Genomic DNA, 22,726 nt, shown 5'->3' on the forward strand with positions numbered 1-22,726 from the left:
AAATTATTGGGTATTTTGGGATTTATTAACCACTTGCCAACCGCGGTCAGCACATATACGTCGGAAGAATGGCACGGCTGGGCAAAGTAACGTACCTGTACGTTATTTTGAATTTCCCGCCGGCGGCGCGTGCGCCTGCCGCAAGCTCCGTGACCGTGCCCGCGTGACCCGCGGACTCGTTCGCCGCTGGGATACCCACGATCCTGTCACGGAGCTAAACAACGGGGAGATGCCTATGTAAACAGCATCTCCCCATTCTGCCTAGTGACAGGACACCGATCGTCTGCTCTCTGTCATTGGGAGTAGCGATCAGTGTCATGTCACTGTTAGTCTATCCTCCCCACAGTTACAATCACTGCCCAGGACACACTTAACCCCTCCCCGCCCCCTAGTGGTTAACCCCTTCACTGCCAGTGACATTTTTACAGTAATCAATGCAATTTTATAGCATTGATCGCTGTATTAATGCCAATGGTCCGAAAAATGTGTCAAAATTGTCCGATGTGTCCGCAATAATGTCGCAGTCATGATAAAAATCGCTGATCGCCGCCATTACTAGTAAAAAAAAAATATTAATAAAAATGCCATAAAACTATCCCCTATTTTGCAGACGCTATAACTTTTGCGCAAACCAATCAATAAACGCTTATTGCGATTTTTTTTACCAAAAATATGTCGAAAAATACGTATCGGCCTAAACTGAGAAAAAAGTGTTTTTTTATATATTTTTGGGGGATATTTATTATAGCAAAAAGTAAAAAATCATGGGTTTTTTTTTTTAAATTGTCACTTTTTGTTTATAGCGCAAAAATAAAAACCGCAGAGGTGATCAAATACCACCAAAAGAAAGCTCTATTTGTGGGAAAAAAAGGACGTCAATATTGTTTGGGAGCCACGTAGCACAACCACGCAATTGTCAGTTAAAGCGACGCAGTGCCGAATCGCAAAAAGTGCTCTGGTCAGGAAGGGGGTAAATTCTTCCGGGGCTGAAGTGGTTAAAGGAAAATCCACTCTGCAATACAAGTGTACTCGCTGTAAATCTGAGGAGAAGCACTGGTGATTTTATCATCCAATTATGTAGAAGCAAAGATGCTGTTTTTTTATTTCCCTTGCATGTCCCCCTCGGATCACCAGTGCTTCCCCTCAGATTTACAGCGAGTACACTTGTATTGCAGAGTGGATTTTCCTTTAACCACTATCTCAGCTCCCAGTTGGAGATCCCCCCGGACCGCTTGTAGTGCCTCGCCACTACACCATTGATACATTTAACCTCAACAAGTAAGCCCTGGTTTAGGAGGTCCTACATTCTACCTCCTACCCTATTTTTCTTATAAAAAAAAATTTTTTTACATTTTTGCTCATTTCCACAACTATTTATCTACAGATCCCACACGTGCCTGCTCCTGACGAGTGGCACTTACAGCAACGAAACGCGTAGAGCTACTGGTTGCCGTGTCCTTATCAATTTTACCTGACTATCCAAGCTACTAGTTTACGAACTCCGACAGGTCCAGCGAGGCCGTAGGTCCTGCAGGCTTTACGTATGAATCATTCTTAAATCTATCCCCCATGTGGTGAACTAGGATATTTTGTGTGGCTATTCCATGAGAAACCAATTTTATTGTTACTATCTCACCTACTGTCACCATTGTTACATGTATATATGTATGTATTGTGCTATGTGCCAAGATGGTGCTTGGACTGATGCTCGTCTCAGCCTCTCAGTGAGCTTTCTTTTGGTGGTATTTAATCACTACTGGGTTTTTTATTTTTTGCTAAATAAACAAAAAAAAGACTGAAAATTTTGAAAGAAAAAAAAGTTTTTCTTAGTTTCTGTCAGTAAATTTTGTAAATCAGTAGTTTTTCTCCTTCACCGATGTGCGCTGATGTGGCGGCATTGATAGGCTGCACTGATGAGGTGGCACATATGGGCACTTATGAGGCAGCACTGAAGGGTGCTGTTTGGGTGGCACTGATGAGGAGGCACTAATATGCCACACTGATGGGCACTGATAGGCGGCACTGATGGGCACTGAAAGGCAGCACTGACTGGCATCACTAATGGGCACTGATTGGTGTCACTGATGGGCACTGCTGGGGCTGTACTGTAATCAGGGCACTGATGATCAATGCCCTGATTACCTGTACAGGTCTGCCCTGTGAGGAGATGCTGCTGATCGTCTCTCCTCGCCACACACTCTGTCAGTGTGAGCCGAGGAGAGCTGATAGACAGCACTTGTTTACATGTGACCGGCTGTGATTGGACACAGCCAATCACATGGATAAAGAGCCGCATCATTGGCTCTTTACTGAGATCGGGGTTGCGCTGTGTCCTAGAAACATGGCGCAACTGTGATCACCAAACACATGATACCATCCCAGAACAAGAGTGCATCCTGCCCGCCATCTTTTTACTATACAGAGGGCGGGAAGTGGTTAAAGGAATTTCGTATTTTTAATGGTTTACTTTAGGCATTATTAAAGTCATAGCTTCCTGCCGAAGGGTGTTAAAAAAAAGTGTATTGGTACATGCCCCCCAGAGCAGTGTTATGCCGCGTACACACGAGCAGACTTTCTGGTAGACTAGGTCCGACGGACTTTCTGAACCAACGGACTTGGCCACACACGATAGGACTAAGTCCGTTCATAAGTCAGTTCGGTTTGAACGTGATGACTTAAACGGGACTAAAAAAGGAAGTTCAATAGCCAGTAGCCAATAGCTTCCCTTGCCTCGTATTTGGTCCATCGGACCAGCACACAGACGAACAGTTTTCCCAATTTTAGACTTTGAGTCCGTCGGACAGATTTGAAACATGTTCTATTTTTAGGTCCGTCAGATTTTTATCCTGAAAAGCTATCGGACTAGCCCACACACTATCGGATTGTCCACCGGACTAATCCTGTCGGACCTAGTCCGCCGGAAAGTCCGCTCATGTGTACCCGGCATTAGCCCCCCCATGCTCTTTTTGGCAATAACTTAGCCATATTAGCCTTCAAGATAAGGATACTTGATTTGGCAGATTCAGCTCCCAATGACTTCATTGGGGATTGGATTCAGCAGCTGAATGTATCACATTTTTGCTGAGATACGTTCAGCTCATCAGGAATGTATACAAATACGGTTTTTGACAGCGTGGGCAAGGAAACCTGAAGAAAACATAAGGCTATATGCCATTACTAATCTATTTTCTGGGGGGGGAGTTAGGCGCTGACCCAGAACAACTATGTACAGTCGATTGGGAGTTCTGACTTCACCTCAGCTGGTTATTGTATGCTTGTTCATAGTCAGTGACCAGGAAAAGCATTAAAGCCAGAGACAGCAAGGTTAGCAGAACAAGTTTCAAATCCTTAAAAAAAGAATTGCCAGGCTGTTGCTGACATGAAAAGTATACGGCTGTACTGGGACTGACACATATGAGAAGTAAGAAGGTGCCTGCCCTCTTGTGGAAGAACTTTGTACATCACCCATCCCAGATCACATTGCAGGGAAAGGTGGGGTTTAGTCGTCATTCTGATCACAGAGCTATAGTACTTCCTGCTTGTCTGTGCACAATGTTTTGTTTAGTAACTAAGGACCATGTGACGTACAGAGCAGTAAATAGGTGAGTCACAGTGACTTCAACTCCTGTACAAAGTATCAGATCAGAAGGTGAGGGGAGGAAGCACAGGAGGAAGCATCAGAAATCGCTCTAAATCCAAGTGGATCCTGGTAAGTTTTAAAAAGGGTTGTTGTTGTGAAATAAGCTAGATCAGTGGTCAGCAACCCTGTCCCCAGGGCCCACTAACAGGCCAGGTTTTATGTATTAACTTGGGGAGATGCAGACTAGAATACGGCAATCACTGAGCAGCAAATGATATCACCTGTGATGTATTTCAGTTATCTTGCAAACCTGGCCTGTTAGTGGGCCCTGAGGACAGGGTTGATGACCACTGAGCTAGATGATATCAACATGACAGAAAAGCCTGGTCTCACCATACACCTTACAGTCTTGTTGTACAATTCCCTTTAGGTCTACTAACAACTATGTAGTAGGGTTGTCACCTCAGCCCTTTAAACCCAAACACATTAACATAGCTCCTAGCTGTCCCTGATTTCGAGGGACTGTCCCTGATTTGGAGTAATGTCCCTCTTTCCTCCTCATTTGTCCCTCATTTTGATCTGATCTATATAGTTGTATATAAAATGCACTTTTTATCTTTCAAAAAGTGTTTCCCAGCGCTAAACCCTTGTCCAATTAATACATTGCTGCAAAAACTCTTAAATTTTAAAAGCCAATATAAAGGATTAGTAGTGGTAAAAAAAAAAGTCCTTATGGATTTAGTTAACTTTTTTGGGGTTAATTCTCCTTTAAGGGGGTGTGGCAGGAGGCGTGTCCTATGCCTACATACTTTTGCTAGTAGGTGTCCCTCATTCCCATCTCAAAATGTTGGGAGGTATGCATTAATTACACAGGTTCTGAGGCTAATTTAATGCACATAAGGCACCAAGTGAGTTTAATATACACCTTAATCGGCCACATAACCTGTGTAATTAATATGTGTTCGGGTTTATAGGGATGAAGTGGCAACTCTACTATGTAGTACAAGGGCCTGCCTGATTGGATAGATTAGGTGGGTGCTCCTATTACCTAGCTTTGGTAGATCTATGGTTGATTGTACAGTCAGATTGTAACATGTATAGTGAGCCTTATGGCCCATACACACAATCAGAAAATCGTATGAAAAATACCGCTTTCGAATCGATCGTACAATAATCTCATCGTTAGTACACCGATTTCGAGAGCCGATCACGACAGTTCATCCGATATTATTCGCTAGGACAAGCACGAAAAATTTTCTTTTATGATTTTTGTTTAGTCAGTACAGTTGTCGTTCGAAGATACAATACAAATACATTACAACACATTACATCACTTCCGCATTTTTATTCTGTCGTACGAGAATTTTCGTCACTTTAGTAACCTCTTTATTTCAGTATGAGATTAGTAGAGATGGGCTCGGGCGTGTTCGAAATTCCACGTGTCCGATCCCGCCAGGAAGCCGACACTGCACATGGCTAATCACAGGCAGTGACATTTCCCGATCTGTGCAGCTACAAACTGGGAAATGTCTCACTACCTGTGATTAGCCATGTGCAGTGTCAGCTTCCTGGCGGGATAGGGCATGTGGGAATTCTAACACGCCGAGCCCATCTCTAGAGATTAGCCTAAAAAAAAAAAAAGTCTGATAATCTCATTGTGTGTAGCAGGCATTAGATATTACACAATGAACATATATATATATATATATTTCAATGTGCTACAAATAAAGGGACTACCAACAATCAGTTAAAGTGGAAGTCCATGCAAAAACTAAAATCCCTGCATCTATAGACACCAGGGATCTAACACTAACCTCTCTATCCCTGTAAAGAATAAATTAGTATACATACCTTTTTGGAAGCTGATCTGACCCGCTCCATCCAAATTGGCAGCGACGGAAGCTCTGCAGAGGACACGGAGGACAACGGCTGTGAAATGAATGGGAAGTGACGTCACCCATAGAGTTACTATGGGGCTTCCGTTGTCCTCCGTCTCCTCTGCACCCGCCTCTACAGTGAAGCGTGGAATCCAATTGGAGCGGGTCAGATCTGCTTCCAAAAAGGTATGTATACTCATTTTTTCTTTACAGGGATAGAGAGGTTAGTGTTAGATCTGTGGTGGCTATAGATGCAGGGATTTTAGTTTTTGCATGGACTTCCACTTTAAATCTCTTAGTAGCAAAATGATTAGTCCAGGTTCACACTGACAGCGGGATTGAAATTGTGCGAGTTCAGCTGAACTCGCACGATTTCATTCCCGTATGTCAGTCCCGACTTCGGCTGCAATTTCAGAGACATCTGTGCGGGTTGCTGCACAGATGTCTATACAAATCACACTCCGAAGTCGCCAAAAGTAGAACAGGAACTACATTTTGGAATCTGTGCAGTGCCGCAAAGTTGGAGTCGCACTGATTCAGACAGTGTTATTGCCGGCAATACCCGCCAATTTGGCATGCGATTTGACGTGTCAAATCACATGCCAAATCACTGAAATGTGAACCTGGGCTGAATGGTCAGTGTAGTTTGCCAAAAAGCTTTCAGAAAGATTACAGTGCACCTTTGTCAAAGAATGTATCCACTCTTCTCTGCAGAGGGAACGAGCCCTCTTTGTTCAGGTATTATCCAGGAACACCATCTGCTTCAGTGCAATTCTATACTTTGTGTACAAATGTCTGACACAGACCAACCCCCTGCTGCAGCCTCTCACAACGTGGCTTGCTACAACATTATAATAAAGTCTGATGACTGATAAATGGAGGAGGGGTGGCTAAGGAAATGCTTTCTCCTACCTACAAAATTATCTTAAAGCGGTAATAAACCCCAAGCCAAAATGTAGTAAAAGGCAGCTTACCAATCATTAGATATGGTGGCTGCATTAGTTTTATTTTCTTTGGCTTTTTCCCTGTGTTTTCACCTGGTGATTTGGCCAGTAACAAGGCTTCTGTATTAGAGTGCCCCCACTGTGGATGAAGGAGACAGAAACACCTTCAGACAGCAGTATTGACGGTTTGCTTTGAGGGGAGTGTTAGATTTAGTAGTATGTAGCAGGGAGCAGGCTATCTTACCTGCAGTATCAAAAGACACTCTGCAACATTGTTGAAATGAGACTGTTTCCCTCTAGTGCCAGCTAAGACTCTGTGTCATCACATCCTGTCAGCAGAGTGATAAAGGGAATCGCAGTTCCAGGACTCAAGTTTCACATTCAGATTTAACTGTATGGAACTAAAAAAGACCAGCATGCTCTGAGGGCAGGAAAGGAGAGACTACATTTTGATTTCCTGTGGAGAATTCAAACGGCACGAGGCGGAGGAAGAGATCAGACCTGAGGGAGAGATGCTGTCTCCCAGGTGATTTCACATCCAGCCTGAGAGAGGGGGATCCCAGGTGCACCTGACTATTGGTGAAGCGTTCCAATTGAGGTGACCAGTCAGTGTGAGGTTGCCAGGAGAGCCAGCTGTTCCAGGATGTTTGTTTGGGCCTTGACCACAGGGTTGGGTGAGGGAGCTTTTGCCCATTTGCAGGAAACAGTGACATTGCACCACAGAAGAAGTTAAATGGACACTGTATACAGATGTCATTGCTGTTAGTCATCTTGCTGACACTTGTAGTGCCTCAGGGCTAAAGGATAAGGCCATCCATTTCCAGGGACACTGTATACAGACACCTTTGTCCTTTCACCTTACTGAGAAAGATCCTGCCTTCTTTACCTGATAATCAGGGCAAGTTGTGTTGTTTGGCTCTGCTATTCAGGAGTTTAAGTGCACCAATGAAAGTGGCTAGCTGAAGACTTTTCTTTAAAAGGACTGAAGCTACTAGTGCCATACGGACCCGCACACACATATTCAGGGCACTGTATATGCAGTGGGTGTGTGGGACAGTTTATCTAGGAAGTTAAGCCATTACATGTTGATTTGAATAAAGTGTTTAAAGTTGGGCCTGTGGTGTCAGGGGACAGAAGAGAGAGGCCTAACAAAGATAATTCCTCCTGCTCTCCTCCTGCCTGGACTCACAGAGCTAATCTGAGTAAGACCCCTTTCACACTGAAGGCGTTTTTCAGGCATTTTAGTGCTACAAAAAGCACCTGTAAAGCACCTGAAAAACGTCTCCCATGCCACCCCAATGTGAAAGCCTGGTGCACTTGCAGGAAAAAGCCCTGCAAGCAGCATCTTTGGGGCGAAATGAATGCAAAATTGAAATAAGTGCAACACGAGCGCTTTTAACCCTTTCTTCGGCTGCTAGCAGTGGTTAAAAGCACCCCGCTAGCGGCTGAAAAGCGCCATTAAAACAACGGTAAAGTGCCGCTGAAATTAGCGTGAAAGGGCTCTTAAGGTAACCAATCTAATACGGATTGCCATATTGTGATTTATTTGCCATGTATGTGTGCCTCTGGTCTTGGAGTTATTCTTAAGTTTTGAATCCACTGAAAGCAGCCTGAATATAGTATTGAGCTATATTGTTCATAACCTCGGTTATTGCTCTCCCATTGCATTCTTTGAACATATATATTGTTACTGCTTGTTACTTTTCCACAGAAATATTGCAGTAAAGACAATTTCTGTGTTTTATCATAACGTGTGTGTTTCTCATTGGTTATTGCTAGGGATGAGCCCGCGGTTCGAGTCAAACTTAAGTTCGACTCGAACATCGGGTGTTCGTTTGTTCTAAAATGAACCAAACATATGGGGCGTTTGCGGGAAATTTGAGCGCCGCAAAATGCCCCATAATACACTGCGAGATCCCAGTGCATTGCTGGATGATGATTGACCAAATCGGGCACCTGACATGCATGCTTTAGCCAATCACAGTGCGCTCTGCTGAGAGAGCCATAATTGGCCAAAGGCAGGGGGGGCCTTTGGCCAATCATGGCTCAGGGGGACTAAGTCCACGCCCCACACTATATAAGGCTGCTTACATAGCGGCCGTGTATAGTGTGTGGGCGGAGATAGATTAAGCTAGATTAGGCAGGCAGGTTAGTTAGTTAGTGGCAGTGTATTTGAAATATACAGTTGTGTGAAAAAGTATTTGCCCCCTTCCTGATTTTTTTTCTTTTTTTGCATATTTCTCTCAGATCATCAAACAAATTTTAAAATGACACAAAGATAACCAGAGTAAATCCAAGATGCAGTTTTTAAATTATTACTTCATTTATTAAGGGCAAAAAGCTGTTCAAACCTGCCTGGCTCTATGTGAAAAAGTATGATTCCCATGCTTAATCATGAATTAACTGTGATTAACCACAATTTTTTTGGAAAGTTACATTTCACTTGCCACATCCAGGCCTGATTACTGCCAGACCTATTGAATCAAGAAATCACATAAATAGAAGCTGTCTGACAAAGAGAAGCACGCTAACAGATCACAAAAAGCCACGCATCATGCCACAATCTAAAAAAAATTCAAGAATAGTTTAGAAACAAAGTAATGTACATGTATCGGTCTAGGAAGGGTTTCAAAGCCATGTCTAAGGCTTTGGTACTCCAGTGAACCACAGGGAGAGCCATTATCCACAAATGGAGATAACTTGGAACAGTGGTGAACCTTCCCAGGACTGTCCGGCCTACAAAAATTACTCCAAGAGCATGACGACAACTCATCCAGGAGGTCATAAAAAGGACCCAGAACAACATCTAAAGAACTGCAGGCCTCACTTGCCTCAGGTAAGATCAGTGTTCATGATTCAACAATAAGTAGGACTAGGCAAAAATGACATCCATGGGAGAGTTCCAAGGCCAAAGCCACTGCTGACCAAAGAGAACACAAAGGCTCATCTCACATTTACCAAACAAAATCTTGATTAGACCTTTAGGCAAGTATTCTGTGGACCGATGAGACAAAAATTAAACTTTTTGGAAGGTGTGCATCCCGTTACATCTGGCATAAAACTAATACAGCATTTCATAACAAGAACATCATACCAACAGTCAGACATGCTGGTGGTAGCGTGATGGTCTGGGGCTGCTTTGCAGCTTCAGGACCTAGACGACTTACCATAATTGATGGAACCATTAAATTCTGAGATCTACCAGAAAATCCTAAAGGAGAATGTCCGGCCATCAGTTCATGACCTCAACTAGATTAAGTGCACCTGGGTGATGCAGCATGACAATGATCCGAAACACAACAGCAGGTCCACCTCCAAATGGTTCAAACAAAGCAAAATTTAGGTTTTGGAGTGGCCTAGTCAAAACCCGGACTTAAATCCAATTGAGATGCTGTATCATGACCATGGAAAACCCTCCAATGTGGCTGAATTAAAACAATTCTGCAAAGAAGAGTGGGCCAAAATTGCTCCACAGCAATGTGAAAGACTCATTGCCAGTTATCGCAAACGCTTGATTACAGTTGTTGCCACCAAGGCTGGCACAACCAATTATTAGGTTTAGAGGGAAATTACTTTTTCACATAAAGCCAGGCAGGTTTGGACAGCTTTTTTGCCTTAATAAATGAAACCATCATACTCAGGTTATCTTTGATTATGATGATCTGAGTCATTTAAGTGTGAGAAATATGCAAAACAATTTAAAATCAGAAAGGGGGAAAATACTTTTTCACACAACAGTATATACAGTCTAGTGTGTGTGTGTGTGTGTGTGTGTGTGTGTGTGTATATGTATATATATATATATATATATATATATACACACACACACACACACACACACACACACACACACACACACACACACTCTGGATTTAGCGTAGCCTATATCTAACACAGTGTATTGAAGTGGTTAAGGGGAACACTGCGCTAAAATTTTAAGAGAAAATGGTGTGGGGGTCCCCTCCAAAATCCATACCAGACCCTTTAGGTCTGGTATAGATTATAAGGGGAACCCCGCGCCAAAGTAAAAAAAAATGGTGTGGGCCCCCCCAAAAATCTATACCAGACCCTTATCCGAGCATGCAACCTGGACTGTACAAGGCCACATGCCCCCAGATCCCGCCCCCCCCCCCACCATGTGAATGGGTATGGGATATATTGTACCCCTACCCATTCACCCAAAAAGTGTAAAAAAGACAGGAGACACTTTTTTTCTAATAAAGGAAAAGTGTCCCGCGATGTCCGTCCATCTTCAATCACAGCGCCAACGGTCCCGAGCAAAAAAACAAAAAATAACGGAAGAACTCCACCTCCATGGGAGGCATCCAGCCGTCTGCAGTCTTTTCGCGGTGACAGCTGTTATATAGCCAAGGGCAGGGCCACCCGGTGAATGTAAATGGGTGACCCCGCCCCTTCTGACGTCATGTAAAAAAAAACCGCTTTTTTCTATGATTTTTTATGTATATTGCTGGGATCTGGCAATACATTACAGCTGCAAGCAAATTTAAATGACATTTTTTCCTTTAGAAATGTCATTTTGCTGTGGTACTATTATAAACATGGGAAAGATGCACTACTTTACAGGCAGACTAAGGGGACCCCCAGGCACGATATTTAAAGGAATATTTTATTCTTATTGTTTCACTTCAAGCATTATTAAAATCATTGCTCCTGAAAACTTTTTTTTGCATTGATACATGTCCCCTGGGGAAGGACCCAAACACTTGCATATAAGCCTTTAAAATTAACACTTTTGATTTTTCACGTTCGTGTCCCATAGACTTTAAGGGTGTTTGCATCTTCGTACAAATTTGTTGTCTGTTCGCATGTTCTGGTGCGAACCGAACCAGAGGGTGTTCGGCTCATCCCTAGTTATTGCACTTACACTATTGCCAGGTGTGCCAGAGGGGGCTGAGACTGTTATTAGGGTTGAGAGGTAGAGTAACGGACTAAACAAAACTTAAAGTGTAAGTTCACCTTTACAAAAAAGTCTGTAAGGTGAACTTGCACAGGACCCCCTCCTCATTCCCCCCCCCCCCCAGTCCCGCTGACCTGTTGAGCAGCAATCTCCCGTAGACTTGTCAGGCTATGCGGGTTCTGATTGGTCGGCGCCGCCCATGCGTTGACCAATTAAAATGCTCCTAAACGTCCATCCTGACAGGGTACATTTTGGAGTTTCAGCTATGGGAATTTCTAAGCCCCGGTCCCCTGAGGCGGCTATACCGGGGCTCAGAACGGGAGATTGCCGCGATCCAGGTCTGATTATATGTGCAGTCCCAACACTGCCCACCAGTGCTGTCAATAAGGGCCCATCAGTGCTGCCAATCAGTGGCCATCAGTGCCTCCTCATCAGTGTCACCTATCAGTGCCACCTATCAGTGTCACCTCATCAGTGCCCACCAGTGCCGCCTCATCAGTGCCCACCAGTGCCGCCTCATCAGTGCCGCCTCATCAGTGCAGCCCATCAATGCCCAGTGGTGATTAAATACCACCAAAAGAAAGCTCTATTTGTGTGGGAAAAAAGTATAAAAACAGTGTTGCATGACCGCGCAATTGTCATTCAAATTGCGACAGCGCTGAAAGCTGAAAATTGGCCTTGGCCTGGGCAGGAAGGGGGTGAAAGTGCCCAGTAGGCAAGTGGTTAAGCTGACATGGTAGAGAGGTAAAATCTGCAATTAAAATGTTGAATATTGTACAATTCTTTCAGAAAACCAATAAAAAGTATTTAAAAAAAATATTGAATATATCCTGTTGCTTATTCTGGTCCACAATGTTCAGCTACAGCATACTTCAAATCCTGTCAGAAAGTGCTGGAAACTGCTGGGAGAGAGAGTGGTCATTGGAGTCCAATGGAAGTTCTACATCTACAACTACTCACATAGTTATTACACACCCCAGGGATCCTGAACAATAAAAAAGCCATAGGCATTATCCAGAACACGGACACAGGCCTAGCAGGTGCCAAAATCTTCTGTGAACCAGAGGTGGTCAAAAAAAGGATTGTATTTAATGTGTCAGAATCAGAATAATTTATTATCATTTTACAATAAAAATCATAAAATTAAATGCAGATGCAGCCCCCTTACATAAAAGACATCACATACCTCACAGGGACATTATCTTCATAAAAACAACACATACATTGCATAAAAAAAATACATACTGCGTATTTAATTTAACCCTAAAAAGCCTCTAACATTCCAAAAAATGTAGGAACTGCGGAAATAAACTGTTTTGCAGCCTGGTAGTAAGAGAGGAAATACTCCTGAATTGCCTGCCAGAGGGCAATACTGTAAACAAGGCATTCGCAGGAGCTGTCTGAAGGCACCTTCTCTCTCCTAGTTATTCAATACTTGGTAAATACGCCCCCTTTAGCAAATCTCTGTAAGGTATTTCTGTTATGGACCGTGCACATACCTTGCCACAGAGAGATGTGAGAAGTCAGCACACTCTCAATTGCAGCCTTATAGAAGCTGAGGAGGATCCGCTCAGAAAAACCTGCCCTCCAAAGCTTCCTCAAGAAGTACAAACTCTGAAGAGCTTGCCCACCAGACATGATACGTGCCCTGTCCATTACAGATCCTGCCTAATTATTGTTCCCAAGAAATGGAACTCCTGTATCCTCTCGACCTCCATCCCTATCAATCACAGCTGGCTCATAGCTGGTCTCTCTACATCTCCTAAAATCTACAATCTGCAAATTTTAGAACAGAATTGCTGTACATGCTTTAAAGTAGAACTTCAGACAAAATATTTTTTAGTTTTAGATAGTTTTTAAAGTTTTAAACCCACAGTCAAGTTCGTATTGCTCACCATTTGTCCTGGTTATGAAAATCGTAACTATCACCATAGTAGGTCATGCAGCTGTTCTGGAGTCCAGAGCTGACTACACAGTGTATTATGCGGATCACAATAGAATTTGGAAAATGAATTTGGATAAAATGAATGCACAGCATATCTAGTTTGGAAGACTCTATAAGGTTCCTATGAAGTTTCTATGAAAATGATTAGTAATCTATATCGGTAAAGGAATTCCTTTAGAATGAAGTTTATAGAGAGATTATATAATGGTTTTTTACAATGTCCCATAACTCAACTCTTATTCATGTACCTGCTGTGTTGTCACAGGAAAATAATAGCAATAAAAAATGTTTGTCACTGGCATAATAACAGAGGGAAACATTCCAATAAGGAATGTGACAACTGTAAAAATTAGGGGTTTCCCTCACTTCGGGGAGATTTATACTACTTCCTGTTGTGGCCATGTAAAAAGAAGCAAGAAGAAATATTTTGCAATGGACTGCAGATGGCAATAAAAACTTATTTGGTTCATTTACATGCTACCAAAATTAAAAAAAAAAATGATTACAATAAAATGTTGGGCTGGATTTAACTATTTTTTAGTATAATGTTCCATTTTCCTTTTAAAAAGAAAATACTAATATTTGACCATAATTTATTTGTGATATTACAGTCCTAATTTAGGGTTTCATTTTTGTGTTTTTCATTTTGTCTTGTTTTTAGAGAACTTAACTAAACTAAAAATGGAGAGAAGTGATTGTGACGCTGATGCCAAAATGGAAGAAGAGACCTCACAGAATGAAACAGAAGAACCAGAGGAGTCATCTGATGACACAGTATGCCAATTTTTTCTTGCAGGAACATGTAGATTTGGCGACAGATGCCGAAACACTCATGTCGCTGCATCTGGCGTTTCTGAACAACCTACTGCCAATAAAGACAACATAAGCAAAGACAAGAGACCCAGTAAACCAATAGGCAAAAAGCCTCCTATGAAGACAGCCAGTGATGTCATCTCCAGAATCCAATGGGACCCAAATTTACCCAAGGAGCATTTTTTAATTGGTTATCTTGATAGATTTGTGGGGGTAATTGAAAAACCATTCTCAGATTTTTGCTGGGAAGATTTAGCTTCAGCTGGGATAGATGTCCTTGCCATACCTAAACATCGCATCCAGTACTTTAAATATCAAGAACTGGTGGTCTGGGACAAAACTAGTCGCACAGATGATGTGTTTGGTTCAACAGGAAGCGGATTGACAATCTTAGACATAATTGCACAGCACAAACCTCTGGTACAAACAGAACAGAATGATAAGGAAGAGAAGAAACAACTGGCCCCTGATGTGTTGGATGAAGAAGAAGACTGCGAGAATAGTACCCTAGATAATCATTTGCAGAAACAAAGCACTAAAAAAGTAAGGCCTACTCACTTTATAGCAGTCCGTATTAGCAGCGAAGAAGTGAGAGGCTCTGTAAAAGAGGTGCAAGATGTTCTGATAAAACATAACACAGAAATAGAACCATTCCTTATTCCTGTGCCAGAACTTCATTTAACATTGTGCCTTTTGCATTTGGTCACTTCAGATGAAATGGAAATTGTTCATACTGTCCTTCAAGAAATTAGGACTGAAATTCAGAGGATCCTTTCTCCAAGCTTCATTTTAAGCTTTGATGGACTGAAAGATTTTCATTCACGTGTGCTCTATTTGGCACCCATGTTTGTACCAGGACTGTCAAGCTTTGTGGAAAATCTAAACCAAAGGTTTCGCAGCAGAGGCTTAGTAGTGATAGATCCACCAACTTCCTCCAGCTTCCATGTGACCATAGCTAAAGTACCTAGAAATTTGGCCAGTAAAAATCCCAGCCTTCTGTTCCTACCAGAGGTTTACAACAATATCCAGATTACTCATTTCGGGGCACAACATATTGACACCATTAGCTTTTGTCATGCCAGGAGTTCAAGGCGTACTGATGGATTTTATACAACACTTCTAGAACTGCCACTGTACTAATATATACGGCTGTACGCTAAACAATCTGCTTAATTTGTTTTATAAAAGAATAACAGAAAAGTCTGTTGGGAGCAGCAACCAATTGGTTTCCAGCTGTTTTTTTAGAATAAAGAAAATAGAAAGCTGCTTTGGATAATAGTCCTATTTTCTTTTACTCTAGGTGTTCAAAATAAAAAGCCTCCGATTCTGAGAACTGTGCAATGTCATCCAATAAATATGTTGAAACCTTACAATTAGTAACAAATTAGATGTTTTCTTCCATTATTGTTTATTAAATGTTTCTGAAGAAACTGTGATCGAATTGCAGACAATGCATAAATATATAGACTACTTAAAAAAGGAAAAACTCCAAGACAGTATAAAGGATCACAAGCCACAAAATTTCTCCAAAATATATGTAGAAAAATAAGGCAAATTTCTTTTACTACTTTTTTGCCCAAGCCAATTCTGCAAGTTCTCACATACATGTAAAAATCTGCTTTTTTTTCTCAGAAAATTACTTAGAACCCCCACACATTATATATTTTCTGAAAGCAAAGGCACTAGAAAATAAAATGGTCATTGTTGCAATTATTACAATATTTTGTTAAATTTCAATATTTGTGCTGCGGTTTATCAAATGCAAATTATCAAGAAAAAATGAAGACCAGGCCTTTTCTGGAACTTTTTGTTTAAAAGTTTAAATTAGTATTTTTGCAAGAAAATTACTTAGAACTCCAAAACATTATATACACTATATTACCAAAAGCATTGTGACGCCTGTCTTTACACACACATGAACTTTAATAGCATCCCAGTCTTAGTCCGTAGCGTTTAATATTGAGTTGGCCCACCCTTTGCAGCTATAACAGCTTGAACTCTTCTGGGAAGGTCGTCCACGAGTTTTAGTAGTGTGTCTATGGGAATGTTTGAGCATTCTTCCAAAAGCGCATTTGTGATGTCAGGCACTGATGTGGACAAGAAGGCCTGGCTTGTAGTCTCCACTCTAATTCATCCCAAAGGTGTTCTATCAGGTTGAGGTCAGGACTCAGTCAAGTTCCTTCACCTGAAAATCGTTCATCCATGTCTTTATGGACCTTGTTTGTGCACTGGTGTGCAGAATGTGGGAACAGGAAGGGGCCATCCCCAAACAGTTTCCACAAAGTTGGGAGCATGAAACTGCCCAAAATGTCTTGGTTTGCTGACACCTTAATGCCGCAAACACACGACCGGACTTTACGGCATACTTGGTTCGGCGGAATTTTCAACGGACTTTCCAAATGAACGGACTTGCCTACACATGATCAATCAAAGTCCGACGGATTCCTACGTGATGGTGTACGACCGGACTAAAACAAGGAAGTTCATGGCCAATAGCTGCCCTAGCGTCGGTTTTTGTCCTTCGGTCTAGCATACAGACGAGCGGACTTTTCGACCGGACTCGAGTCCATCAAAAAGATTTGAAACATGTTTCATTTCTAGGTCTGTCAAACTTTTGGGGGGAAAAAGTCAGCCGGAGCCCACACGCGATCGAATTGTCCGACAGACTCCGGTCCGCCGAACCAAGTATGCCGTAAAGTCTGCTCGTGTGTACGTGGCATAAGAGTTCCTTTCACTGGAACTAAGGGGTCAAGCCCAACCCATATAATAAAAAACAACCCCACACCGTAATCCCCCTCCACCAATGATTTGGACCAGTGCACAAAGCATGATCCATAAAGACTTGGATGAGCGAGTTTGGGGTGAGGAACTTGACTGGCCTGCACAGAGTCCTGACCTCAACCCGATAGAACACCATTGGGATGAATTAGAGCAGAGACTATGAGCTAGGCCTTCTCGTCCACATCAGTGCCTGACCTCACAAATGCACTTCTGGAAGAATGGTCAAACATTCCCATACATTCCCAGACACAATCCTAAACCTTGTGGACAGCCTTACCAGAAGAATTGAAGCTGTTATAGCTGCAAAGGGTGGGCCAACTCTATTTAGAACCCTACAGAGTAAGACTGAGATGCCATTAAAGTTCATGTGTGTGTAAAGGCAGGCGTCCCAATACTTTTGGTAATATAGCGTATATGGTTTTTTTTAGCAGAGACCCTAGAGAATAAGATGGTGATTGTTGCAACATGGGTGGTTTAAACACTGTTTACATATGCTTGCACAACTTATGTATGTGTTTGTTTCTGCGAGATGGGGTGCTTTACATTTATTTTTTTTTTCTTATTTATTTTACGTTTTATTTTTACACTGTCCCTTTTACTTTTTTTTATAGCTTTTATTCCTATTACAAAGGATTGAAAACATCCCTTGTAATAGAAATAAGGATGACAGGTCCTCTTTATTGAGAGATCTGAGGTCAAAAAGACCCCAAATCTTTAATTTACCTTTAAAAGCAAAATTATTTTTATTTTTTTTTTTAGCTTTGGCTTTAAAAAAAAAAAAAAAATTATTATGACCCGGGATCCTGAAGTGACATCAGACATCGCACTCCGGTCCCCCAAGGGCATAGAGACGAGTGGCAGCCATCTTGGCCTCACTTTTCTCATAGCCCAGCAAACGGCTGCATCAGGTCACTCCCGGGCTTTACCAATGGGTCAGGTAAGCCCGGGAACGACCGTAAAGTGGCGGGAGGGGCGCTCCTCCTGACGCTTTTAAAAGTGGTCCAGTGGCGAATCCGCCTCTGGGACTTTTATCTGAAAGAGAACCGACCATAGTAAAAGACAATTCTGGGGTTATGGCAGCTAACTGCTGCCATAACCCCGGTATTTACCATCAAAATAATGATGTATTTTTACTATGGGCCGGTCGACAAGTGGTTAATGAATTTACTTTTTTGTACAAAAGGTTTTATTGAAAATATATATCAACAGAAAAGTGCAAAACAGTGATGGATACATCATGAATTAACTGGTATAAGGCTGCCGACATCCGGCGGGTGGAGCTATTGATCAAAGATTTAAGCCTGGACTCAGGCGATTCAATGCCGAGGCCAGACGACATACCAAGGCATATCTACATCCCACGTATTCTGGCGTAGCGGTATGATATCAGTACATATTAATATGATTGCATACATACATGAATAACTAAAAAATACAATGCGAAATGTTGTTGCAATACATAACTTTACATGAAAAAATATATAAAAAAAAAAAAAAAGTAGAATAAAAATATAAAATAAAGAAAAACATAAAGAACCAGTAATAAATTCAGATTAAATTGAATAACCTCAGAGAGGATAAAATACCTCTGAATGTAATCATTTGTTTATTATATTAATTTTCTGATCATTGTAGAATTAAGCCCGAGGGCCTGAATAAAGAGAAGGAGAGAGAAATTGAAAGTAGGAAAGGAGGGGGGTAGAAAGAAGAGAAAGGAAGGAAGGACCCTGGGGTGGGGGGAACGAAGGCTTATTATAAGGAAAGGAGCGTTAGATCAAATCTTGATGGGCGATTGTAAGTCCCCCAGGGTTGCCATATCCTGAGGAACTTATCGTGATTGTCCAGCAATATGGCCGTAAGTTTCTCATTTACCATGATATCATTCACAGTATTTTTAACTGCTTCAAAACTAAGGTTCGGGGTTTTCCAGGCTCTTGCTATGGTAAGTTTAGTTGCAGTGAAAATCTGTACTGCTAACTGACGTTGAGGACGAAGAAGTTCTGCAATTGGTTTCCATAAAAGGGCTTCAAAAGGATCCCGCTTTATCTTAGTATTAAAAAGATTTACGTAATAGTGCATATACTCTAACCCATAGTCTGCAGACCCTGGGACAGGTCCACCAAATATGCGCCATCGTGCCCTCCCGTGAGCACCCGCGAAAACAGAGGGGGGAGTAAGATGTGATGAAACTAGCTAATCTAGCCAGAGTATAATACCATCTATAGAAGACTTTATACGCATTCTCTAAAAAGAGAACATTCTTGGAACATTTAAATAGCGCAGTAGTCATACTATGCCAGTCCTCCGGGTCTAATTGTTTCCCGAACTCAGCCTCCCATTGGAGTTGGTAGGGTCTCAATGGTGTTGTCTTAGAATTAATTATAGCAGTATATATTAGAGAAATCAAACCCGAGGATTGGGGGCGTAATCTACAAAGGCTTTCAAATGGTGTCATGACAAAGGGGGAAGAATGTGATGTTGTAAGTTGTCTGAGAAAATGTCTAATTTGCAAGTAACTATAATGCTCCCTAAGGGGGATATCATGTGAAGAACGTAAGGCCGCGAAAGAGATGATCTTGGTTGGGGTGAAAAACGAATGGATATCTATGAAGCCATTATCGGACCACCACTTAAATTGCAGCGGGTTATCACAACCTGGTTGAAATAAAGGACAGTGGAGGAGACGGAGTAACGGTAGATGAGGAGAAATTAGGCCTGCTGAGTATTTAACCCCATCCCATAATTTGAGGGAATGAGCCAAACAGGGACCTATGGTAGGGGGGCAATGTGCTTTAGGAAGCCAAGGAAGAGAAGCTAGAGGTGTTGGGTGTGCGTTGACCAAATCACTGGTGGCCCATAGTGGCATTTGTTTCTTTGCATGAAGGTGAGATAATGGGGCGATGCCCGCTGCTATATAGTATGCTTGCAAGTTAGGAACTGAAAGGCCACCATTGACTCTGCCCGCGTAAAGCACTTGTCTCTTGATCCTGGGCCTCTTGTGGCCCCATATAAATTGCATAATTTTACGTTGGTGTATTCGAATAATATGGGGAGGCACTTGAACTGGCAAAACTCTAAAATAATAGAGCAATTTAGGGAGGTATGTCATGCATACCGACGCTATTCTGCCGAACCACGAAATCGGGAGTGTGGACCAAGAGGCCAGCATAGCCTCCAGCTTTCGGAAAAGCGGAAGAAAATTAGCCTGATATAATCCCGAATATTTCGGGGTAAGTTTAATACCCAAATAGGGTAAAGAGGATAACCACTGAAACGAAAATGCTGACTACAGGGCTTCTACTACCGGGGGCCGAAGGTTAATAGACATCGCTTTAGATTTAGCCGGATTAACTGAAAGGCCCGAAAACGAGGCGAAAGAGTCTGAGAGAATAAGTTGGGGAGGGAGATTCTGGGTTGAGTAATGGTTAATAAAATGTCGTCCGCGAACAGGGACAATTTGTGTGCAGTGCCTGCTATTTCTACTCCTGAGATATCTGGGTGAGAGCGTATGGCCTCCGCCAGGGGTTCAAGTGCTAGTATAAATAGGAGGGGGGAGAGCGGGCACCCCTGCCGTGTTCCCCTTTTAATAGGGAAAGTAGGCGATTCAAAACCATAATACCACACTTTAGCCTGAGGGGATTGATATATTGCTGAGACCCAACCCAAAAAGGAGGTGCCAAAACCATAGTGTGTAAGGACTTGTGTCAAATAGGGCCAGGATAAGGTATCGAAAGCTTTATTAACATCTAATGAAAGAAACATTGTACCCAGGGACCTATCATGCACTATATGTTGGATCTGGAGGAGTCGACGAATGGCGTCACTTGCCTGTCTGCGGGGAACAAATCCCACCTGGTCTTTTTTTATTAGGCGCGGTAGGAAGGAATTCAAACGGTTGGCCAGAATTTTCATCAATATCTTCATGTCAATATTGATTAAAGAGATTGGCCGAAAATTTGCCCAGGAAGAGTGATCTTTGTCTGGCTTAGGGATCATCACTATGTTGGCAGTTAGCAAGTCCGGCGTAAATGAATGACCTCCTTTGACCGAGTTATACATAGTCGCTAGGTGTGGGGCCAGGACCTCTGCAAATTTTTGATAATACAAAGCAGTGAAGCCATCCGGACCTGGCCTTTTGCCCACTTTCAGTTCCTTAATGCACTGAAGAATCTCAGAGACCTGTATATCTCGGTCCATTAGGGAGATATGGGGGATCCGATAGGGAAGGTAAAGATAACTTACTTAAAAAATCATTCAGGCCCTGTGTTGAAGAATGATTTAGGGGGGAGTAGAGTTTAGCAAGGCGGTAATGGAATTCTTCCAAAATCCGCGGAGGGTTTCCCGTAAGAATATTATGACGGGTGCGCAGGTTTATGGGAGTAAATTTCGGGATAAAGGTTCGCAGTCTGTTAGCCAATTGCGCATTTGGTTTGTTTGCATTAGAATACCATTTCTGGCGGGCCTAACGTAAGGTACGGTCCGCATCATCTGTCAGACATAGATCCAAGTCGGTACGGGCCTTGTCTAAAGCTCTGCGGTTGGCAGGGGTGGGGGATAATTTAAAGGCCGTCGAGCAATCCTCTAATGTCTGTTCTAACTTACGTCGGGCCGGAACTCTTTCCCTCTTGCGCTGGGACGCTATTCGAATAACGCGACCCCGGATGACCGCTTTATAAGCCTCCCATAATGTTATTGGGGACGAGACCGAACCTGCATTAAGTCTAAAGTATTCCATAGTAGCTTCTTTAATTTCACTGAGGATCGGATTGAAGGATAAAAGTGAATCATTCATCACCCAGGGAGCTTGTTGTGGATTGTTGAGCAGAGTACGACATACAGTTAGAACTGGATCGTGATCTGACCAAGGGACTGCTAGAATCGATACCGACTCTACTAAGGGAAGGTGTTTCCGTAACATAAACGAATGGTCGATTCTAGAGTGAGAGTGGTGAGGATGAGAATAGTGAGTGTAGTCCCTATGTAGTCCCTATGCTATGGACTACTCCACCCGCACACCCCAGGGGCCTAGGGAAAAGGGAAAGGGAGGGGGAAAGAAAAGAGAGAGAAAAATAGTAGAACAGAGAAGAGCATAAGATATGAGAATACCGAGATAAACTCTAATTAGAATATGTAGTGGATACATTGACGTATCACGCTGTGGGCAGCAAGGCCCACAATAAGGTGGGACCATAGCCAAGACAAAAATCTTAGCCGTGTGGGAGCAGTGGTCCATCGGAACCACCGGCCTATAATGTAGATAGTTCAAACAGACTAAGCAAACTTGACATAAATTTTAAAAAATACTTAGAGATAGCAACTAAACAAACAACATTGGATGAGTTACAGTATGAGAACCTCAGAGCAATATTGGCAGTTTGAGGGTGTGGATGCAGGGCCCCCCCCCGCCCCCCCGGGACGACAGCCACAAGACCGCCCCCCCAGAGGACAGGGCGGGACCCTACACCCAATTCCAAACGCCAGCCCCGTCACCAAACTGAACAGGAGCAAGGGGACCCGGCGAGTCAAGAAAACTAACATACAACCTGAATAACCATCAGTGGGGATTTGTCCCCGGCCAAAAACCACCTGCCCTTTACCCCCCACCCCACCAGGACTTAAAAGTAATTTGTTTATGCCTGATGAATCCTCTTCTCCATGAGGGCCATCAGCAGTGTAGAGGTGGTACAGGGGCAAACTATTGTCAGAGACCCCTCAGGGAGTTTCATGTGGGGTGGTCCACGCCCAAGACCGCCATCTCACAGGTGGGGCAGTCTACAATAGGGCAACGACTCACCCAGCAAATCTTCAGTCAGTTCAAGTGGGCAGAGGTACGGCAGGGGGACGTCCTCCAAAGAAAACAACTGAAAT

General features: G+C 42.7%; 1 protein-coding gene across 2 annotated transcripts; it reads left to right on the plus strand.

Moving 5' to 3' along the window:
• The first annotated feature begins 3,469 nt into the window (after positions 1-3,469).
• On the plus strand, positions 3,470-15,342 carry LENG9 (leukocyte receptor cluster member 9). 2 transcript variants are annotated; one of them, XM_073602869.1, is made up of 2 exons: positions 3,470-3,602; positions 13,926-15,342. In XM_073602869.1, exon 2 carries the CDS (start codon positions 13,946-13,948, stop codon positions 15,215-15,217), a length of 1,272 nt encoding a protein of 423 aa, XP_073458970.1. In that variant the 5' UTR covers positions 3,470-3,602; positions 13,926-13,945; the 3' UTR covers positions 15,218-15,342. The 2 variants fall into 2 exon arrangements, with proteins under 2 accessions (XP_073458970.1, XP_073458968.1); XM_073602867.1 differs by having other exon boundaries at positions 3,484-3,709.
• The last annotated feature ends 7,384 nt before the right edge of the window (positions 15,343-22,726 follow it).

Source organism: Aquarana catesbeiana, linkage group LG10 (assembly GCF_042186555.1).
Source record: "Aquarana catesbeiana isolate 2022-GZ linkage group LG10, ASM4218655v1, whole genome shotgun sequence".
NCBI classification, from domain to species: domain Eukaryota; kingdom Metazoa; phylum Chordata; class Amphibia; order Anura; family Ranidae; genus Aquarana; species Aquarana catesbeiana.

Excerpts from the sequence above, each read along its gene's own strand:
- LENG9 (XM_073602869.1), top strand. The coding sequence starts at position 13,946 with ATGGAGAGAAGTGATTGTGACGCTGATGCCAAAATGGAAGAAGAGACC.